Consider the following 15610-nt stretch of genomic DNA (forward strand, 5'->3'; position numbering starts at 1 on the left):
CTGAGGGCTGCCACCCAGACCACCAGGCCAATCAGAGTGACCCTGGGAACCCTTGAAGAACCCAGGTTTTGGATTGTGCATGCTGAAGTAATCACTACAGAAGGGTGTCTAGGCACCAGTGAAGAAGAGACAGGACAACTCAATGTACCAGGGTACTCTAACCTGAGAAGCCTATTCCTAGTTAAGCTGGTTACAGGGACATACTGCCCCACCATAGGCCAGACTCCAAACTATGAGTCCTCTAATGGCACTGATATGGCCATGTGGTCATGACCACGCATGTCCAGAGGCAAGAGACAGATACCTGAAGGGTGACAGGACAGGCAAAAAAAGGATTAAACATTCAGAGAAAGAATGGCAGAAACATGAAAATCGATGCAAGTTGCAAACATACACAGGACTTGCACGTTCCAGGCACTCTTTAAGGGCTTTGTAAATATGAAATAAACAAGCTTATGAGGTGAGTAGTGTTACTGTTTGCATGTAGTATTGAGGACACCCAGGCACAGAGGGAGTAATTTGCACAAATCACCTCACTAGGTAGCAGAAAATCTGAGATTCAAGCCCAGCATTCTGGCTCTGTGCTCTTACCAGTTAAGCCAAAGAGATGAGTAAGCCCAGTACAGACCAAGGCAGAGAATTAGAGCAAGGAGACCCAAATCAGTTCTCCTCTGGCGGTTCCTCCTTCCAGCTCTTGTACAAATCACTATCATTCCTAAGGGGGAAGTCAACCTTTCTCAGGCCCCCAGACTGGGGCTCCCCAGAGCAGGGTGTGGCCTACTCCTCTGGCCTGCTGCCCAGCTGAGCTGCCAGGGACAGGTCAGACAGGTCTGGCTGGTGCAGAGGGATGAGGTTCTGCAGCTTCCCCCTGCCCTTTCCGCTGCCCCCCTGCTCAAGTCCCCAGGGACCACAGCTGCTATGTAAGGCCATCACCAGGCCTTGACCAGGCACATGCCCTTACCCTGCCTCCACCCAGGTTGGTGAATTCACCCTCAGGACAAGGCCTCAGCTCAGTGTGGGTGTGTAGGAAGAAGGGTGCCCTTACCCATCCCCAGCAGATAGCCCCATGTCAGAAGACCCTGGTGCTGCTCCTCCCCACCACCCCAGGTCACCACTGTAGAGGAACAGGTTACTCCAAAGGAAAAACTGCTCTATCTGCCTGGCCAGCCTCTCAGCTGGCTTCCTGCCTCCAACTTGACTGGCTTGCCTGGAAAGAGGCCCAATATGCTGGGTGTGCCTACTCCTACCCCTCAACACAGCCTGTGTCCATACTCCCCTCTGCAGGGCTTGTCCCCCATCCCCTTTGCCCCTGCTTCCCACCCCACAAATACATACCACATTGCTAAAAATAAAGCCCCTTTATTGGTACCTGTAAGCTCAGGTACAAGGTGTTCCCACAAGCACACAGGCTGGCAAGGCCTCCTGGGCAAGGGGGCAGGCCCAGAGCCTGCGTTTCTTGGCACAGACACAGAGAGAAATGGAATAAATTATAGTTCTGACACTCAGGGACAATGTAGAAATTATGATGCAAAATTAAACATTAGCAAACAAAGGGTATAAAAACCCTCAGGAGCCACCCCTCGCCAACTGGCCTCAGGGCATGGGCAGGTGGGCCAGGCTGAAGTGCAGTGCCCAGAAAGCCCTGAGATAATAGTCTGGGGCATGGTTCGCGCCCCGAGGTAGGCCCTTTGCCCTCTCTGGGCTTCCTGTTTCCTCCTTCCCCCTCCTACATCCCTGGGCCTGGAATAAAGGCTGTGGCCTTTGGGAAGGGGGAAGATGGAACAGAGGGCAGGAAGTGGAGGGGGCAGGGTGGGGCAGAAGGGAGTTTTGGTCACAGCTGTTCAGCCCAGGCTCTCCCCCTGCCTAGATGATGTCCTTGGCCAGCACCTGCCCGCAGAGCCATCTAGGAGCCAGGCAGCAGACACAGATCACAGAGCTCAAATCCACACCTAGTCTGCACCAAAGCCCAGGCAGGGCAAGGTGTAGGACTACAAGGCAAAAGGGGCTCTTGAGGGCCTGTGCCCACCCCACCCCTGGCATTACCCACCAGCCAAAGAGGTGCAACCAAAGCCTCCTCAATCTCCAAATAAATTATGGAAATAAATTATAGTCTTCACAGTCCAGTGGATTTAGCCACCAATGGGTCTAGGGCTCAGGGTGGCAGAAGCCACCTGATTTCAGCCCTGTCTCACCGTCTTTGGGCTAAGGAACATCACGCAAAGACCGGAAAGTGGTCTGCCAAGCTCCAGAGGAGCCACATTTTCTCCTCTTCCAGGCTCACGTTGTGGAGATAGAAGAGCAAGCTGTGGGTGTGGGGGGCCGGGCAGCTGAAAGGGGAAGCCCCCTCCCCCGAGTCCTCTCTTCAGCACAGAAAAGTTAAAACAAATAAATAAATCCAGAGAATTGTTTGAAAACCAGGAGTGTGCACATGGCACCTGTGGGTGAGCCAGCCAGTGGGAGACTGTTACGCAGACTCTGGGGAGCCCCATAATTACAAGAAAGCAGCAACAGGTCTCTTGGGGCTGGGAAAAGGCATCCTGGTCCTCACACCGGCACAGGCTCCATTAGAGATGCCGGGACAGTGTCCTCAAACTGGCTGTCAATAAAGGGATCTAGGGCTTCGGCGGCTGGCTCGGAGAAGCCCATGAGGGACTCCAGGAAGCAACTGCTGGCATCCCCAGGTGGAGACAGGCCAGGCAGGGGGAAGTGAGGTGCCTCGATGTTGTCCAGGCTGTCAGACACCTTCTGTGATGTGTAGTGAGGCCCCAGACTATAATCTGGCAGAGCCTGGAGTAACTCAAAGGAGTCACAAGAAGACAAGCTGAGATCCACTGAGCTACTCCGGCCAGCATCCATGCTGGGTGGCACTGAGGTGCCAGGAAGGCTGCCTTCCCTTGACCCTTCAAGGCCACCATTTAGGAAGCAGCTGGCATCCAGGTTGGCATTCTCATCCAGGATGCCTGATGTGAAGCTACAGCCAGAATAGCTGTGGGTCCAGCTGGCCAGGCCACCAGGGTCACTAGTACCAAAGATGTCAGCTGGATGGAAGCAGCTGAGGTTGTCCAGGTTCCCCACACTCCCTTCCTCCTCTTCCTCCTCCTCCCCACCGAAGTCAGAGTCACTGAAACTCAAGATGCGTGCCAGGCTGTCATCATCAACGCCAGGCTGGAAGCCAGGGCCAGGCAGGCCTGGGTGGGTGGGGCAGTCAGGAGCCTCACTAGTGCCCGATGCTGATGAAGATGCTGTGGAAGAATCAGTCATGTCGCTGCTGCAGCTGTTGTCTCCCAGCTCATTGTTCATGGGGGGCGTGGCCAGTGGGAAAGTAGGGACCAGGGCCTCCTCACCAGGGCTGGGTGGGCTGCCCTGGGCAGGGGCCTCCAGCTCCCTAAAGCTCTCAGCCTCCTGTTCCAACTGCAGGCGGGTGAGTGTGTGGATGAAATGGGTCTGAACTCTTGCCTGATTAAATTCCACACGGCCCATGGGGTTCTCACAGCCCTCCCTGCAGCAGCCACAGGGGAATGCTGTGTGGTCCATCTGCAGAGAAAAGTAGAGGTACAAGTGAGGGTTCTGTGGAGTGCAAAGAAGTCCCCACGCTCAGGATCCCCATCCCAGTCCAGCCATCACACCTGGCACTTGATGCCTGCCAGGCTGCAGCTGCAGGTCTCAGGGTCGCAGATCCTATCGCAGTGACAGCCACAATCCTCCCGGGATTGGCGCAGTGCCTGCAGCTCCCGCTTCTCCTCCCGATCGATCCTTCGCACACCTGAAGCCCTCAGCAGAGCTCGACGTCGCCGGGCTGGGTAGGGCTGTAGGAAGCTCACTTCTTCCAACCGGCCACCTGCCACAGCGACTGCCAAGTCCTCCTCCACAGAGGCGTCATCAATGGCATCCACCACAGGTGGCAGCCCTGCCTCTGCCTTGGGTACCCCAGCTGCCGAAAGCTGCATCCACAGGAAAGAGGGATGTGAGAAGCACAGACATGGACATGGGCTTAGCCCTACTGTCACTAGACAAACCCTCCCCAAGTGCTTACCCCCCCACTACTCGTGCTTAATCTGCGATGGGCACTGTGTGTCAGTGAACAGGACAGCCAAGAAAACTGCCCTCAGGGCATTTGAAAAAAAAAAAAAAAGAGATATCCTACTCATGGCATTCCCTAGATCATGGACAGACTCCCTTTCCTAACCAGACAGATACGCACCCCCTCCAGTTCATATCAACTTCACATCCCCCTCTCCAAAAAGTTCAGATTCAGGTATCATGCCCCCAGCCCCTGCAGCAAATAGACACGAGCCCTCCTCTGCGCCTCCTGTTGCAGACAACCCAGGCAACAGACTCCAATCAAGCCAATCACTAGGCCCACAGGCCTGTTTCCCCATAAACATAATGAGCAAGTCAGCACCCACCCCTGGTACGCCCACCCCTCAAGGTTAGGACTCCAGGAGCTGCCTCAGGAGGTGGGCCACGGAGAGGGCTCTCTCTACCTTCCACTGCAGCATCTCCAACTTCTCCTCTTTCAAGCGCTGGCGGAGCTTCTCGTGCCGTGCACGGGCTTGCTCCTGCGCAAACTCAGCCAAAGAGAAGCGACGGCAGGCACTGTGGCGAAGGGCCATACCCAGAGTACAGCCACCACGGCTGGGCACACTGGTGAAGCCCTGGCAGCGGGGGAAGTAGAAGACGGTGATCCCATCAAAGGCTACACGGCCTGGGCGCTCCCGGCGAGCCCGCTTCAGGATAGACAGGGCTAGAAAGCAGGCAAAGATGGGCTGGGGATTAGTTTTCAGTGAGGCACAACTTACCTCCAAAAAGATCATGCCAGACTGCCCTCCCGCCTCCCACCTTTTCCCTCCTCCCTCTCTACCCATTTTGAAAAAAGAAATGTGAATTTAGGAGCCTGTGTGGTTGGGACTGGAGTGGCTGAAACTGAATACCACACCCATGTCAGAACTGGCTTATTGTTATTTACCAGTCCAAATGACAGTATTCGTAAGATTAAACATCTTTCCTATGTTTATTAGCCATGTACAGGTCCTTTGTACAGTTTTCTATTGTTTTTTATTGATTTGTAGGATTTCTATGTTTTGCAACAGGCTTAAAAAGGCTTTCCCTTTACAAGTTAATGTTTATTGATTAGTAAGCTATGTACTGGTATTTTCATTAGGTTGAACCATAGCAAATTACCATGTAATGGTCAAATATTGGAAATTCCATATATTTCAACTTACTATATTAATTTTGTACCCAGCTACCAGAGGGAATTCCCTTCTAAAAGGTTTTCTGTTTATACTGTTAGATTCCATGTGCTAAAAATTCTTTTTATGTGTAATGCACAGATATATACCTACAGTCCATAAAAAGGTAAACAGCACATCTATTGTATTAAAATTTCATGGTGGGGGGTAATTAAGGAGAAAATGTCTAAATAGGCTTCCTGGGGAACAATAATGAAAAATAAGGTCCAGAAACACTGCTCTAGGGCCATGTTCATCAGTCTGGAATCACAACTATACAAGCTTGAAAATAACCAGGAAAAACCCCTTTTCACTATGTTCAGGCAAAATGGACAGCATTTTGACAGGAGGGGGACCGGCTTGACAGGCCCCGTGGCAGAGAAGCATGGGGCGGGCGGGGAACTCCAGCAGTTCCATTTGTAGGACGGTAGGGTGCTCACTGGAGAAACGAAACTGGAACAGAAGGGAGGGGCCAGACCGGGAAGGCCCTGAGGGCACTCTGCAGAGCTGCATCCTGGATGTCATCACTCCCAAGGTCAAAGGTGAATTAGCTGGGCTCAGGTGCCCCTGGACAGTGGACACTGAGTGACCACTATATTATAGCTCATGAGAGCTACCGCCATGGGGACCTAACCACCAGAGGCCAAAGGCATTTGGTCAGGGACTTCTAAATTTCATCTTTCAGGAAGGCAGGCAGGTGATGGAGTTCCCAGGGGAGGGAGTACTCACGGGTGAAACTTCTGGGGCCACAGAAGTCACGGTCAGGCAGGGGCATCTGATCCCAGGGGCCTTCCTCCTCTGAGTCCCAGGCACGGGAGACAGAAGAGCTTGGGGAGCAGGAGCGAGACTGGCACCCGGAGGAAGAGGAAGAGGAGGAGGAGAAGACCGAGGAGTTGTCCTCATCCAGCTGGTCAAATTTCCTCTTCAACAGCCCAGTCATGGTGGTGCCGGACGTGCTCTGGGGTCTGGGGACAGACAGCCTGGAATAGGAATGAGAAGGCTCTAAGTGGCAGGCAGGCAGCAGCAGGTGGACTTCCAGCCAGGATCATCATCCCTCCCACTTACCCTCCAAGGCATCCCAGACCCTGGCCTCTGCCCTCCAGCCCTGCCTGTGGAGCTCTGTGTGGGGGAGGGCACAGTCTCCAGGAGGATCTCTGCACAAGACACAGCACCTCCCTCCCTCCAAACTAATGTGCAAATCCACGGCCTGATGCTTCAAACTCCCACCTCTGCCCAAAGCCTTCCCAGGCACCAGGCACCTTCCCCACTACCTCCTACAACACACACTTACATACATACACAAAACACACACACACACACACACACACACACACATGCATCCACACCAGCAGGGGAAGGAGGCAGACAGACCAACAGATGGACTGACAGACCTCAGCCTGGTCTCACTCATTCCCCGACAGGAATCCTGGGGCTGACTCACAGGCTGGGTGATTCACACAGCTTGCATCTGTGTGCCTGTGTGTGTGTGTGTATGTGTGTGTGTGTACGCCCTACAGCCCGCACAGCCCGCACGGCCCTGGTATGGTGGCTCTGCTTCCTCCTCCTCCTCCAGCACACCCACACAGGCACGCCACTCTGCACACAGGCAGGGCTGCGGGCCCTTGCTCCAGGCTAGCCAGGCACTCTGGGGAACAGGCTGGCTTTGACGTTGGCCTCCATTCCTAGACGGAGTAGTTTCTGAGCCCTTCCCCTCCCGGTGTGGGAGCTTCTCAGACTTTCCCTTAGAAACCCCCGCTCCACTGACAAGAAGTCTCCTGCCTCCAGGCCTGTGTGACCACAGCCACTAAGGCTGTCTCTTTAACATCTCATTTGATCCTAATGTCCAAAGTCTCTCCTGTCTGTGGCTTCGTGACATGGAGCACCCCACAACACAACACTGTCTCCCAAGTGAGAGTCTCAGCCCTCAGCAGAAGTATAACCAGAGACTCCCACAGCTGGCTGGCCTTATCCAAGCAGAAGAGACTTGGGGCTCATTCCCTGGAATGCTTCAGCAAATAAGGGTCCTTCCCAAGGTTTGGCAAGCCCCAGAGGACTCAATCCCAAAGGCTGAGTACAGCTACCTTGTGTCTGTTGCTCCAGCTGGGCCTTTGGGGAGGTCACCAGGGGGAAAGGGAAAGGAAGTTGAAGCTGAGGCCGAGGCCCCAGTGCTGGGGAACCCTTCCCCCACTGCCATCACAGGAAATGAGAGAGAACAGGAAAAACCAACCAGAAGGCTGTCTTGGTCTCCTCTACTCAGGTGTCCTTTCCAAACACTCCCTTGCCCTCTTCCCAGCCGCCTACGAAGTCCCCGAATCCTGTAGAGTTTGCTGTCAACCTTACTAACTGGATAATGTTTACCCCAGGGACAGCCTCCCCTAGGCAAGCGTGAGAGAAGCAAGAAAATCTCCCTCCCGGCCAATCCCCCACCCTGGGCCTGGGGGAAGAAGACTCACAGATGTTTCCGGGGGCTTCTCCGTGGGTAGTTTCTCAGGCTTGGCACCCCCCTCCCAGGGTCAAACCACAAACAAAAACAACCCAGCTCCCAGCTGACCAGCAGGTTCTCCCAGGAGGTGGGGGATTCATGACCCAGAGGCAGGCATACTCACATGTACACACATGCTCAGACCACACGGAAACACACATATGGACAAACAACACCCGCACATCCTGTCCCCATCGCATCCTGCCAAGAGACCCCATCCTTTTCCCAGTTCCAGATGCCATCTACAGGGCCCTGAATGCCTCCTTCACCACACATCCAGCCTGAGATCCCCCAGGACCCACTGCCCAGTTGTTATCTCCGCCCAACCATCCCCTAGAAACATAAAATTCTGCAGGCCCCAAATCGAACCCCTTGTGTCTGTTCCCCACCCCCCATGCCATCTGTTCCTCTTCCTGTGTTCCCTATCTTAGTAACAGCCCCACCACCCACCCAGTCACTCAAGCCAGAAACCTGCAGTCATCCTCAACTCCTTCCTCTCTCTTCCTCCATCTATATCCAGGCACGCCATGCCTGGGAGTTCATGTAAATCCATTTAATCCACACAGAGCCAGGAACAGACCCAGGAGGTATCATGGAGGCCACGTGGCCGTGTTAAGAGCTTCGGCTCCAGAACCAGACTGCCTGCTTTTGAACTCTGGCTCCACTGTTACTTGGCTGGGTAATCCTGGGCAAGTTCCTTAACCTCTCTGTGCCTCCAATTCTTTGTCTTAAGACCTCATAGGGTTGGGGGGTTTAGAAGAATCAACACATGTCACATGTTCTTAGATTAGTGATAAGTGCTCAGTGAATGTGTTATTCCACACTGTTAAAAAAAAAAAAAAAATGAGCTCCAGCTCCTGGATGCACACGACACAGATGCATCTCACAGACATCATGCTGAGTGAAAGAAGGCAGACACGAAATACATGCAAATGTTCAAAAAAAAGAGGCAGAACTACTCTGTGATGATATAAGTCAGAGCAGTGGTTCCCCAGGGGAGGGAGAAGGACACCCTGGAGAGAGTCATGAGGGAAATTTTCTGGGGTGGGAGGTAGGAAGGGCTGGGGGACCTGTAAGAGTTCTATGTTGATCTGCATGGTGGTTAAATGAATGTCTAAAATTGTAAAAATTCGTCTTATGGACACTTAAGATTTATATACTTACGCATTTTATTTAGGTTACTATCAATTTAAAAAGTTCACTAACCTTAACATGTCTCTGTCCCCACAGCGGCCACCCCATGTCCCTCTGCTCCTGCCCTCTTTCCCCAGCCATTCTTGATCCTGCAGCCAGAATGACCTTCTTAAACCACACATTTACCTGCCACTCCCACGCCTAGAACCACTCTATAGCTCCCCTTGGGGCATTAGGATCAAGTCCAGAATTCAAGAAGCTGAAGCTGACCTGGCCACTGCTTCCCTCTCCCCACCTTGCTCTCTTTACTCCAGCTGAACTGGCAGTTCCCGTAATGGCCATGTCCCTGCTCACCTCCTGGCCTCTGCAAAGCTGGAACAACCCAGCCTTATTCCCTTTCAGAAAGTCATCTTTCAAGGGGCCTCCTGAATCCCCCACTCCTTCCTCCTGCCTTTCTGTGCTCCTGCTATGGACTGAATATTTGTATCCTACCAAAATTCTTATGTTGAGACTGAATCCCCAGTGTGATGGTATTTGGAGGTGGGCCTTGGGGTAATCAGGAGATGAATGACACCTTATTAGCACCTTTATAAGAAGTGACACAAAAGAGATGGTCTCCCTCTCCAACATGTGAGCTCAGACCCAGCAAGAAGGTGTCCATCTGCAAGCCAAGAAGGCAGACTTCATCAGGCTGACTAGAGCCTTGATCTTGGACTTCACAACCTCCCAAGGTGTGAAAAATAAATCTTTTGTTTAAGCAACCCAGTCTATGGACTTTCCATTATAGCAGCCCAAAGTAAAACAGCTCCCAAAAACCCTGGTATTTCCCTATCACAGACTTTATCTGATCAGACTGCAAGGGCCTCATTGCTCATCTGCCTCACACTGAGGGCATTTCTCTCTGGCTGCCCCTGTGCCCATGTCTAGGACAGAGTCTGGCATAGAGAAGGCACCTGATAATACCAGAGGTAAGCAGACCAGCCCTGCATATCGGGTATAGACCCAACTGCACAGGCAATCTTACGCACATGAGGCTGCTGAGGGCGACTGGTCAGTGTGACCTTCTCCTGCTCCTGTCACAGTTAATTTAAGAGGGGCAGGAGGAGAGTCACATGTCTATCCCCCAGCTGTGCCAGAGGGTACAAGCAAGAATGGTGCTCAAAAAGGGTGGCTCTGGTGGCAGGAGAGGGAAGCTCAGGCTGCAGGCAGGTGCCAATGTAGGCAATCCCAGGAGGCTCCCTGGTCCCCCAAGAGGAAACAGATGGAGAGAGATGTCAGGAAAGCAGGCTCAGCCACGCACTGCAGCTCTGCCTAAGGGATCGCCACAGAAAGAGAACTTAAGGTGAGGAGGTTATGACCTCCAAGCCTACAGACAGGGAAACAGAGACACAGGGAAGCTACGGTCATGCTGCAGGTTCTAGTGATGAACAATCCCCTCCAAATCTGCAGAGCGGGAATGAAATGAGAAATTACCTCCTCCCTGATACTCCTCTGGAGAGGCGGGAGAAGTGCCCCTGGTTCTCATGTTCCTCTGTTCCACCTCGGAATCCAGAGGCTAAGAGGCAGAGGCAGGAGATGAAACAAAAAGACTGAGCCAGAGACAAGGAGAGGCCAAGAGGGAATGAAACATAGTGAGAATCTAAGAAAAGTGTCAGACAGTGAGTCAGAGGTGGGGGGAGGGGCCCTCAGCAGCTACCCAGGAATCAAGATCCTGACCATGGCAGTGTTCCCAGGGTGAGCACAGCCCCCTCCCTAGGGTCCTGGAGGAAGGAAAAGCAGTTCCCAGGAGCTGGCTCAGACAGAAATACCACACCGCCGAGGAACCCCAGAGACAGGCCCTGAATCTGAGAGCCAGGCTTCTTCTGGGATCTGAGCCCTGACAATCAGGCAGCCCTCCTGCCACCACACACAGGCACTGACAACCCCCCACTCAACTGGCCACAGTTATCCACACGCTCAGGTCACACTGTGCAAATCCAGGAAAGGCCACCTCACCCCTGGGCACCAAGCAACCAAAGGCTGTTTTTGAGAAGTGGGGGCGGGGCTTGAAAACGTCACAGCAACTCCTCTGTCCACCTCAGCAGTCCTACCAGTGCCCCAGGCCTCAACCCAAGCCAGTCTTAGGGAGGGGGCACCTTTAGCTGCCTCCATCCCCCTTCAGGAATCTGAAGAATGTGTCCTTTAACCTCAGAGCCCCAGGCCTTGGCCAGTCCCCCCAAAACACTTGGGGTCACATGACCCCTGTCCCTCAGGAACTTCCTGGGAGAAGGGGTGGGCACCTCCCAGCACCTCTAGCCCCCACTGAAAAACCAGCCTGGGTGGCCCTGAGAGGGCAGACCGAAAGCCTTGGCACCTCCTCCCCAACCATCCCTCTGAAGGAGAGCTGGGGGAGGGGACGGCTCCTCGGCTTTGGCCTCCAGGACCTGGCACTGGATAGGTGCCAAATGTTTGCTGGCTACATGAGGCACTTGTTCCTGCAGAAGGGAAACTGCACCTGACAATGACTGCTTCCTCCACCTAAGTGGGGCCTTCTTCCCTCTCTCATTCATTCATTCAACAAATACGCACTAAGCTCACATATGTGCCAAACACTGTGGCAGGCACTCGCGCATACAGGGAGCAAGACTTATACAACTGCTGCCCTCTTGAAGCTCTGAATTGAGCAGGGAGGACAAATAGAGTGGGGTGCTGGGATGGAGGGTCTGAAGGGTGGGACAGGGTACGGCTGGGGTGAAGGTAGGTCTCTCCGAGCAAGGAATGTAGGCAGAGTTCCAGATAGGGGCTCCGCATGGGTAAGGAACAGGAGGGACCAGCACAGTGTGATCGGAGGAGGGGCAGCCCGCGAGGCTGAGCCTGGGCTCCAGGGCAGGCTTTACCTCGAGGGCACGGCAAGCCACAGAAGGCTTAAGTAGGGAGTGACAATGCCAGATTTGCATTTTAAAAACGTGGCTCAGCACCGGGAGTGGAGGGGGTGTGACCGGTTGGAGGTGCTGCCAGGGCCAGGAGAGATGACAGGTCAAGGGCATAGGAGAAAGGCAGATACCAAGATGTGGAGAAGGAAGAGGGCAGGGCTGTCAAGGATTTGGGTCGGGGGAGGTGATGAGCTACTCTCCAAAAGGCTTGAGACTTCTGGGTGGAGGTGCTGGGTGGGCAGCAGGAGACGGGGAGGAACCCTCTGGTGTCAGGAGTGTGGGCTACGGCTGTGTGTGATTGTGCCGGGAGCGGGAGTGACTAAGTGTGTGACTATGGCTGTGGTGTGGGCATCTCCACAGTGCGTGCCTGTGAATGGGCCCCGGGGAGGAGAAACTGAGGAAGGGGAGGAAGTACGTGCTGCGGAAGGAGGAGAAGTGCGTGGGAGAGAGTCTACGTGTGCCTGCGGGTGGCCGGTGTAGCTGAGCCCGTGACTCACAGCAGTGGCCTCTGAGAGTGACGGCGACTGACAAACAGGTGAGCCTACGACACAATCCCTCCCTCCCGGGGTCCGTGACTCACCGCGCCTCCCTCTACGCTCATCCCTCCACTCCCTCCCTGACCCCCGCCGGCCGGGGGCGCCCGGCACACGCCGCAGCTCCCGCAGCCTCCCCGAGGGGGGAGCCCGAGGAGGAAGGCGAAAAATGTCACCTGCTCCGGCCACGCGAGGAACTTCTGAAAAGTTCTCAGGCAACTGGGTCAAAAGGAAACTCACCCGCGGACGCACGCCCCCGTCGCCTCGCCGCTCGCGCGCAAGCCCGGCTCTGTCCCCACTCGCGCCGAGCTCGGGGAGCCGTGACTTCTCTCGGGGTTACCGCGGCGGGCGGGGGAGGGGAGCAGAAAACCTGCGACTCCCGCCGGCCGGGCCCCCGGCCCCCGACTCCGGCCGCGGCACGCCGTCAGAGCCGGGCAGCTCCAGCCCCCGCGCCCGCTCAGGGTGCCGGGGAGTGAACGGCAGGAGGCAGGAGCGGCAGTGCCACTCGCGCTGAATGCCCCCTCCCCAGAGTCCCGTCCTGCCGGGCCCGAGGCCCCTCGGCGCTCACCTGCAATCCGGACGCTCGCGGAGGACAACGACGCGACCCGCGTCCCGGCCGGGGACGCCCCCTGCGCCGCGACTCTGTGCGCTCGGCCCGGCAGCCGTCGGTCCAGCCGCCCCTCGCTCTGCGCGTCCGGCAGCGGCGGCGGCGGCGGGAGACTGGCTGCGCCCAGCCCCGCCCGCCGCTCCGCCCTCCTCGTCAGTGGAAAACTCCGGGGCTCACTGCGCTGACGCACGCCGGGCCTCCAGCCAGGCCGCCCGGCAGCCCCGCCCCGGAGGCGCCGCCTCCTCCCCCGCCTGGAGCCTGGCGCAGCGGCCTGGGGGCCTCCCTGCGGACTCTGACCCGGCGACTGCGCCTCCGCCGCTCTCCGCCCCCAGCCCTCTCCCGCCAGCGCCCTCCCCGCCCCGCTTCCAGCACGGTCCCTAAAGGCGCGGACGACTCAAGCCGGCAGAGCCGAGCGAAGAGATCCCCACCTCGCCCCACCGCCCCAGTTTACAGATGGGTAGACCGAGGCCGGGAGCACCTCGTAACTCCGCAAGGCCACGGGCTAGACAGTGGCAGAGCCGACGTCTCCTGTACGCTCTCCACCCCCACCCCTCTAGAGGGAGTTTATTTTATTCCAATCTAAAAGTTCCCCCCTCCGCCCCCAACCTACCACCCACCCCCAGATCCGCCGGAAAAGTAAACTGTGGCTGGAGAGGAATCTGGGGTGTGTGAAGAGCGGGGAGGCAGGGAGCGGGAAGGATGGATGTAATCAGTGGGCCTGAACTTCATTCCTGCCCACGGGCCAAGAGACCCTTCCCTGCAGAAGTTCCAAACTAGGGGTTCTTAGAACTAGCTTCCCCACTCCCACCTCAACCTTCCCTTAAAAAAATAAAAAGGCTGGTTTCTTCCGGGCCAGATCTTGGCCACTTAAAATGGCCCACTGCCTTCTCTGCTCCCGCCAAGGCCTTTCCTGACTCGGGGCCAACCCTCCCGGTACGACATGCCCCGGCAACCAAGTCCTGGCCTGGGAGCCCACCCTCAGCCCCACTTCCCAACCGCAGGTACGAGTCTACTCATCACCTCGAGCGTTTCCACCCTCACGCTTTTACTGCAGCCGGTCTTCTCGACTGGAATGCTCTCCTGCCCTCTCTCTGCTTACCAGAATCCCAATGCCTTTAAGGGCTCAGCTTGCACTGCCTCCTCCAGGGAGCCTTCGTGGGAGCCTGACCCTCCCCCTCCCAGTCCTGCTCCCGCTGCATTCTGGGTTCTTCTGACTGTCCTAGATGAATGCTGTCAGCCACTAGCCCAGCCCTCAGGATTCCATTCTACCTTCCTCCAGGTTGGGGGTGGGGGTGACCTCCTGGCCTGCTTGGATGGCATCTGCGGTGGAGTTGATGGTGAGAGCCCCTCTTCAGCCACAGATGTGCATGTAGAATGGCAGGGGTCTGCTCCACTTTACCTTTCCTGCAAGAACAATAGGAGGAAAGCAGGTTGGGGGAAGATAAAGGCCCTGTCCTTCCGCATGCATTGAGTGTGTACCTGGGGGCCTGCAGGCGGAGGTGTCTGGGCAGCTGGAGCCAAGCTTCCAGTGGCTTCCCAGTACCCTCCTGATGAAGTCTCAACTCCTTGGGGCCTACAAAGCTGGAATAATCTGGCCCTTTCTCACTTTTGCAGTCTCACCTCTCTCTTCATACCCTCATTTACCACTCCCTTCCCCCCCCTTCAATGCTATTAATGTGTGTACGTGTCATTTTGTTGGTTTATGTGCTTTTTTTTTTTTTTTTCCGAGATGGAGTCTCACTCGGTTGCCCAGGCAGGAGTGCAGTGGCTCAATCTCGGTTCACTGCAACCTCCGCCTCCTGGGTTCAAGCGATTCTCCTGCCTCAGCCTCCCGAGTAGCTGGGATTACAGGCATGCGCCACCACGTCTGGCTAGTTTTTTTTGTATTTTTAGTAGGTATGGGGTTTCTCCACGTTGGCCAGGCTGGTCTCGAACTCTTGACCTCAGATGATCCACCCGCCTTGGCCTCCCAAAGTGCTGGAATTACAGGTGTGAGCCACCGCGCCTGGCCAGTTCATGTGCTTTTAACGTTAGTCCTTCTATATTTGGTTTTATTTTATACATGAGGTATGATTCTGTCGCAGCCTCACCTGTACACTTCCACCTCATACCCCTGATGACTGCTCTCCAGCTCTGTTGGCCAGTTGTCAGTTCTCAGAGTATGTCCTGTTTTAAACTTTCAAGGATGCTGATCCCACCTTGCACCTGCCTTGCACCCACTTAGTTGTGTGGTTTCCTTGTGCATTTCCTTGTGCTTTGTCTGTGAGCAGTGGGAGGGCAGGAGCAATGTTGGACTTGATCACTGCTCTATCTCCAGTGCTTGATAAGAACTTGTTGAATAAACTAAACATGACTAGTAAATGGGTAAAGTTGCTAGGGCTCAAGGAGAGGGCAGGGCTGGAGGTGGCAGTGGATGGATTTTTAACACACAGCTAGCACACTGAAGCTATAGTGTAGCTGAGAATGCACAGGAAGGAGCTTAAAGGCTACAAAGCTGGGTGTCTGTTGCTAGAGGTGACTCCACTCTCAGGGCTTTAAGGGGTAACCCCGCAGGCCACCCACCCTCCACCACCCACCTCAGACCTCAGCTGTGCTCTCACTGTGGCTGCGGGCTGCAGACATTGCTGTTCCCAAGGAATCCTTTCCACTGCCTGCCTTCCTGCCTGCCTCTAATCTCCAGGCCAAGTTTCCAGCAGAAGAGAGGCTTCTAT

At 55.3% G+C, this 15610-nt stretch overlaps 1 protein-coding gene and 1 long non-coding RNA gene across 3 annotated transcripts in view; one reads left to right on the plus strand and one right to left on the minus strand.

Moving 5' to 3' along the window:
• Positions 1-1343: 1343 nt before the first annotated feature.
• CSRNP1 (cysteine and serine rich nuclear protein 1) lies at positions 1344-14058 on the minus strand. 2 transcript variants are annotated; one of them, XM_008951531.4, is made up of 5 exons: positions 13920-14058; positions 5961-6211; positions 4485-4744; positions 3627-3941; positions 1344-3534 (listed from the first exon to the last, which is right to left on the minus strand). In XM_008951531.4, exons 2-5 carry the CDS (start codon positions 6169-6171, stop codon positions 2545-2547), a joined length of 1776 nt encoding a protein of 591 aa, XP_008949779.1. In that variant the 5' UTR covers positions 6172-6211; positions 13920-14058; the 3' UTR covers positions 1344-2544. The 2 variants fall into 2 exon arrangements, with proteins under 2 accessions (XP_008949779.1, XP_034812039.1); XM_034956148.2 differs by lacking the exon at positions 13920-14058 and adding an exon at positions 12861-13037.
• The window catches only part of LOC129397391 (uncharacterized), a 29229-nt gene continuing 19863 nt past the window's right edge, over positions 6245-15610 (plus strand). The window contains exon 1 of the long non-coding RNA XR_008624723.1: positions 6245-12294. This is a non-coding gene — a long non-coding RNA (uncharacterized LOC129397391). The remainder of the gene's footprint in view (positions 12295-15610) is intronic.

Source organism: Pan paniscus, chromosome 2 (assembly GCF_029289425.2).
Source record: "Pan paniscus chromosome 2, NHGRI_mPanPan1-v2.0_pri, whole genome shotgun sequence".
NCBI lineage: Eukaryota > Metazoa > Chordata > Mammalia > Primates > Hominidae > Pan > Pan paniscus.

What these genes read in the sequence shown, in the direction of transcription:
- CSRNP1 (XM_008951531.4), bottom strand. Translation starts at nt 6,171, where the DNA reads ATGACTGGGCTGTTGAAGAGGAAATTTGACCAGCTGGATGAGGACAAC. An exon ending in TGGAGATGCTGCAGTGGAAG is followed by an intron (nt 3,942 to 4,484) that starts GTAGAGAGAGCC and finishes CTGTGGATGCAG; the next exon opens with CTTTCGGCAGCTGGGGTACC. An exon ending in TGGCAGGCATCAAGTGCCAG is followed by an intron (nt 3,535 to 3,626) that starts GTGTGATGGCTG and finishes TTTTCTCTGCAG; the next exon opens with ATGGACCACACAGCATTCCC.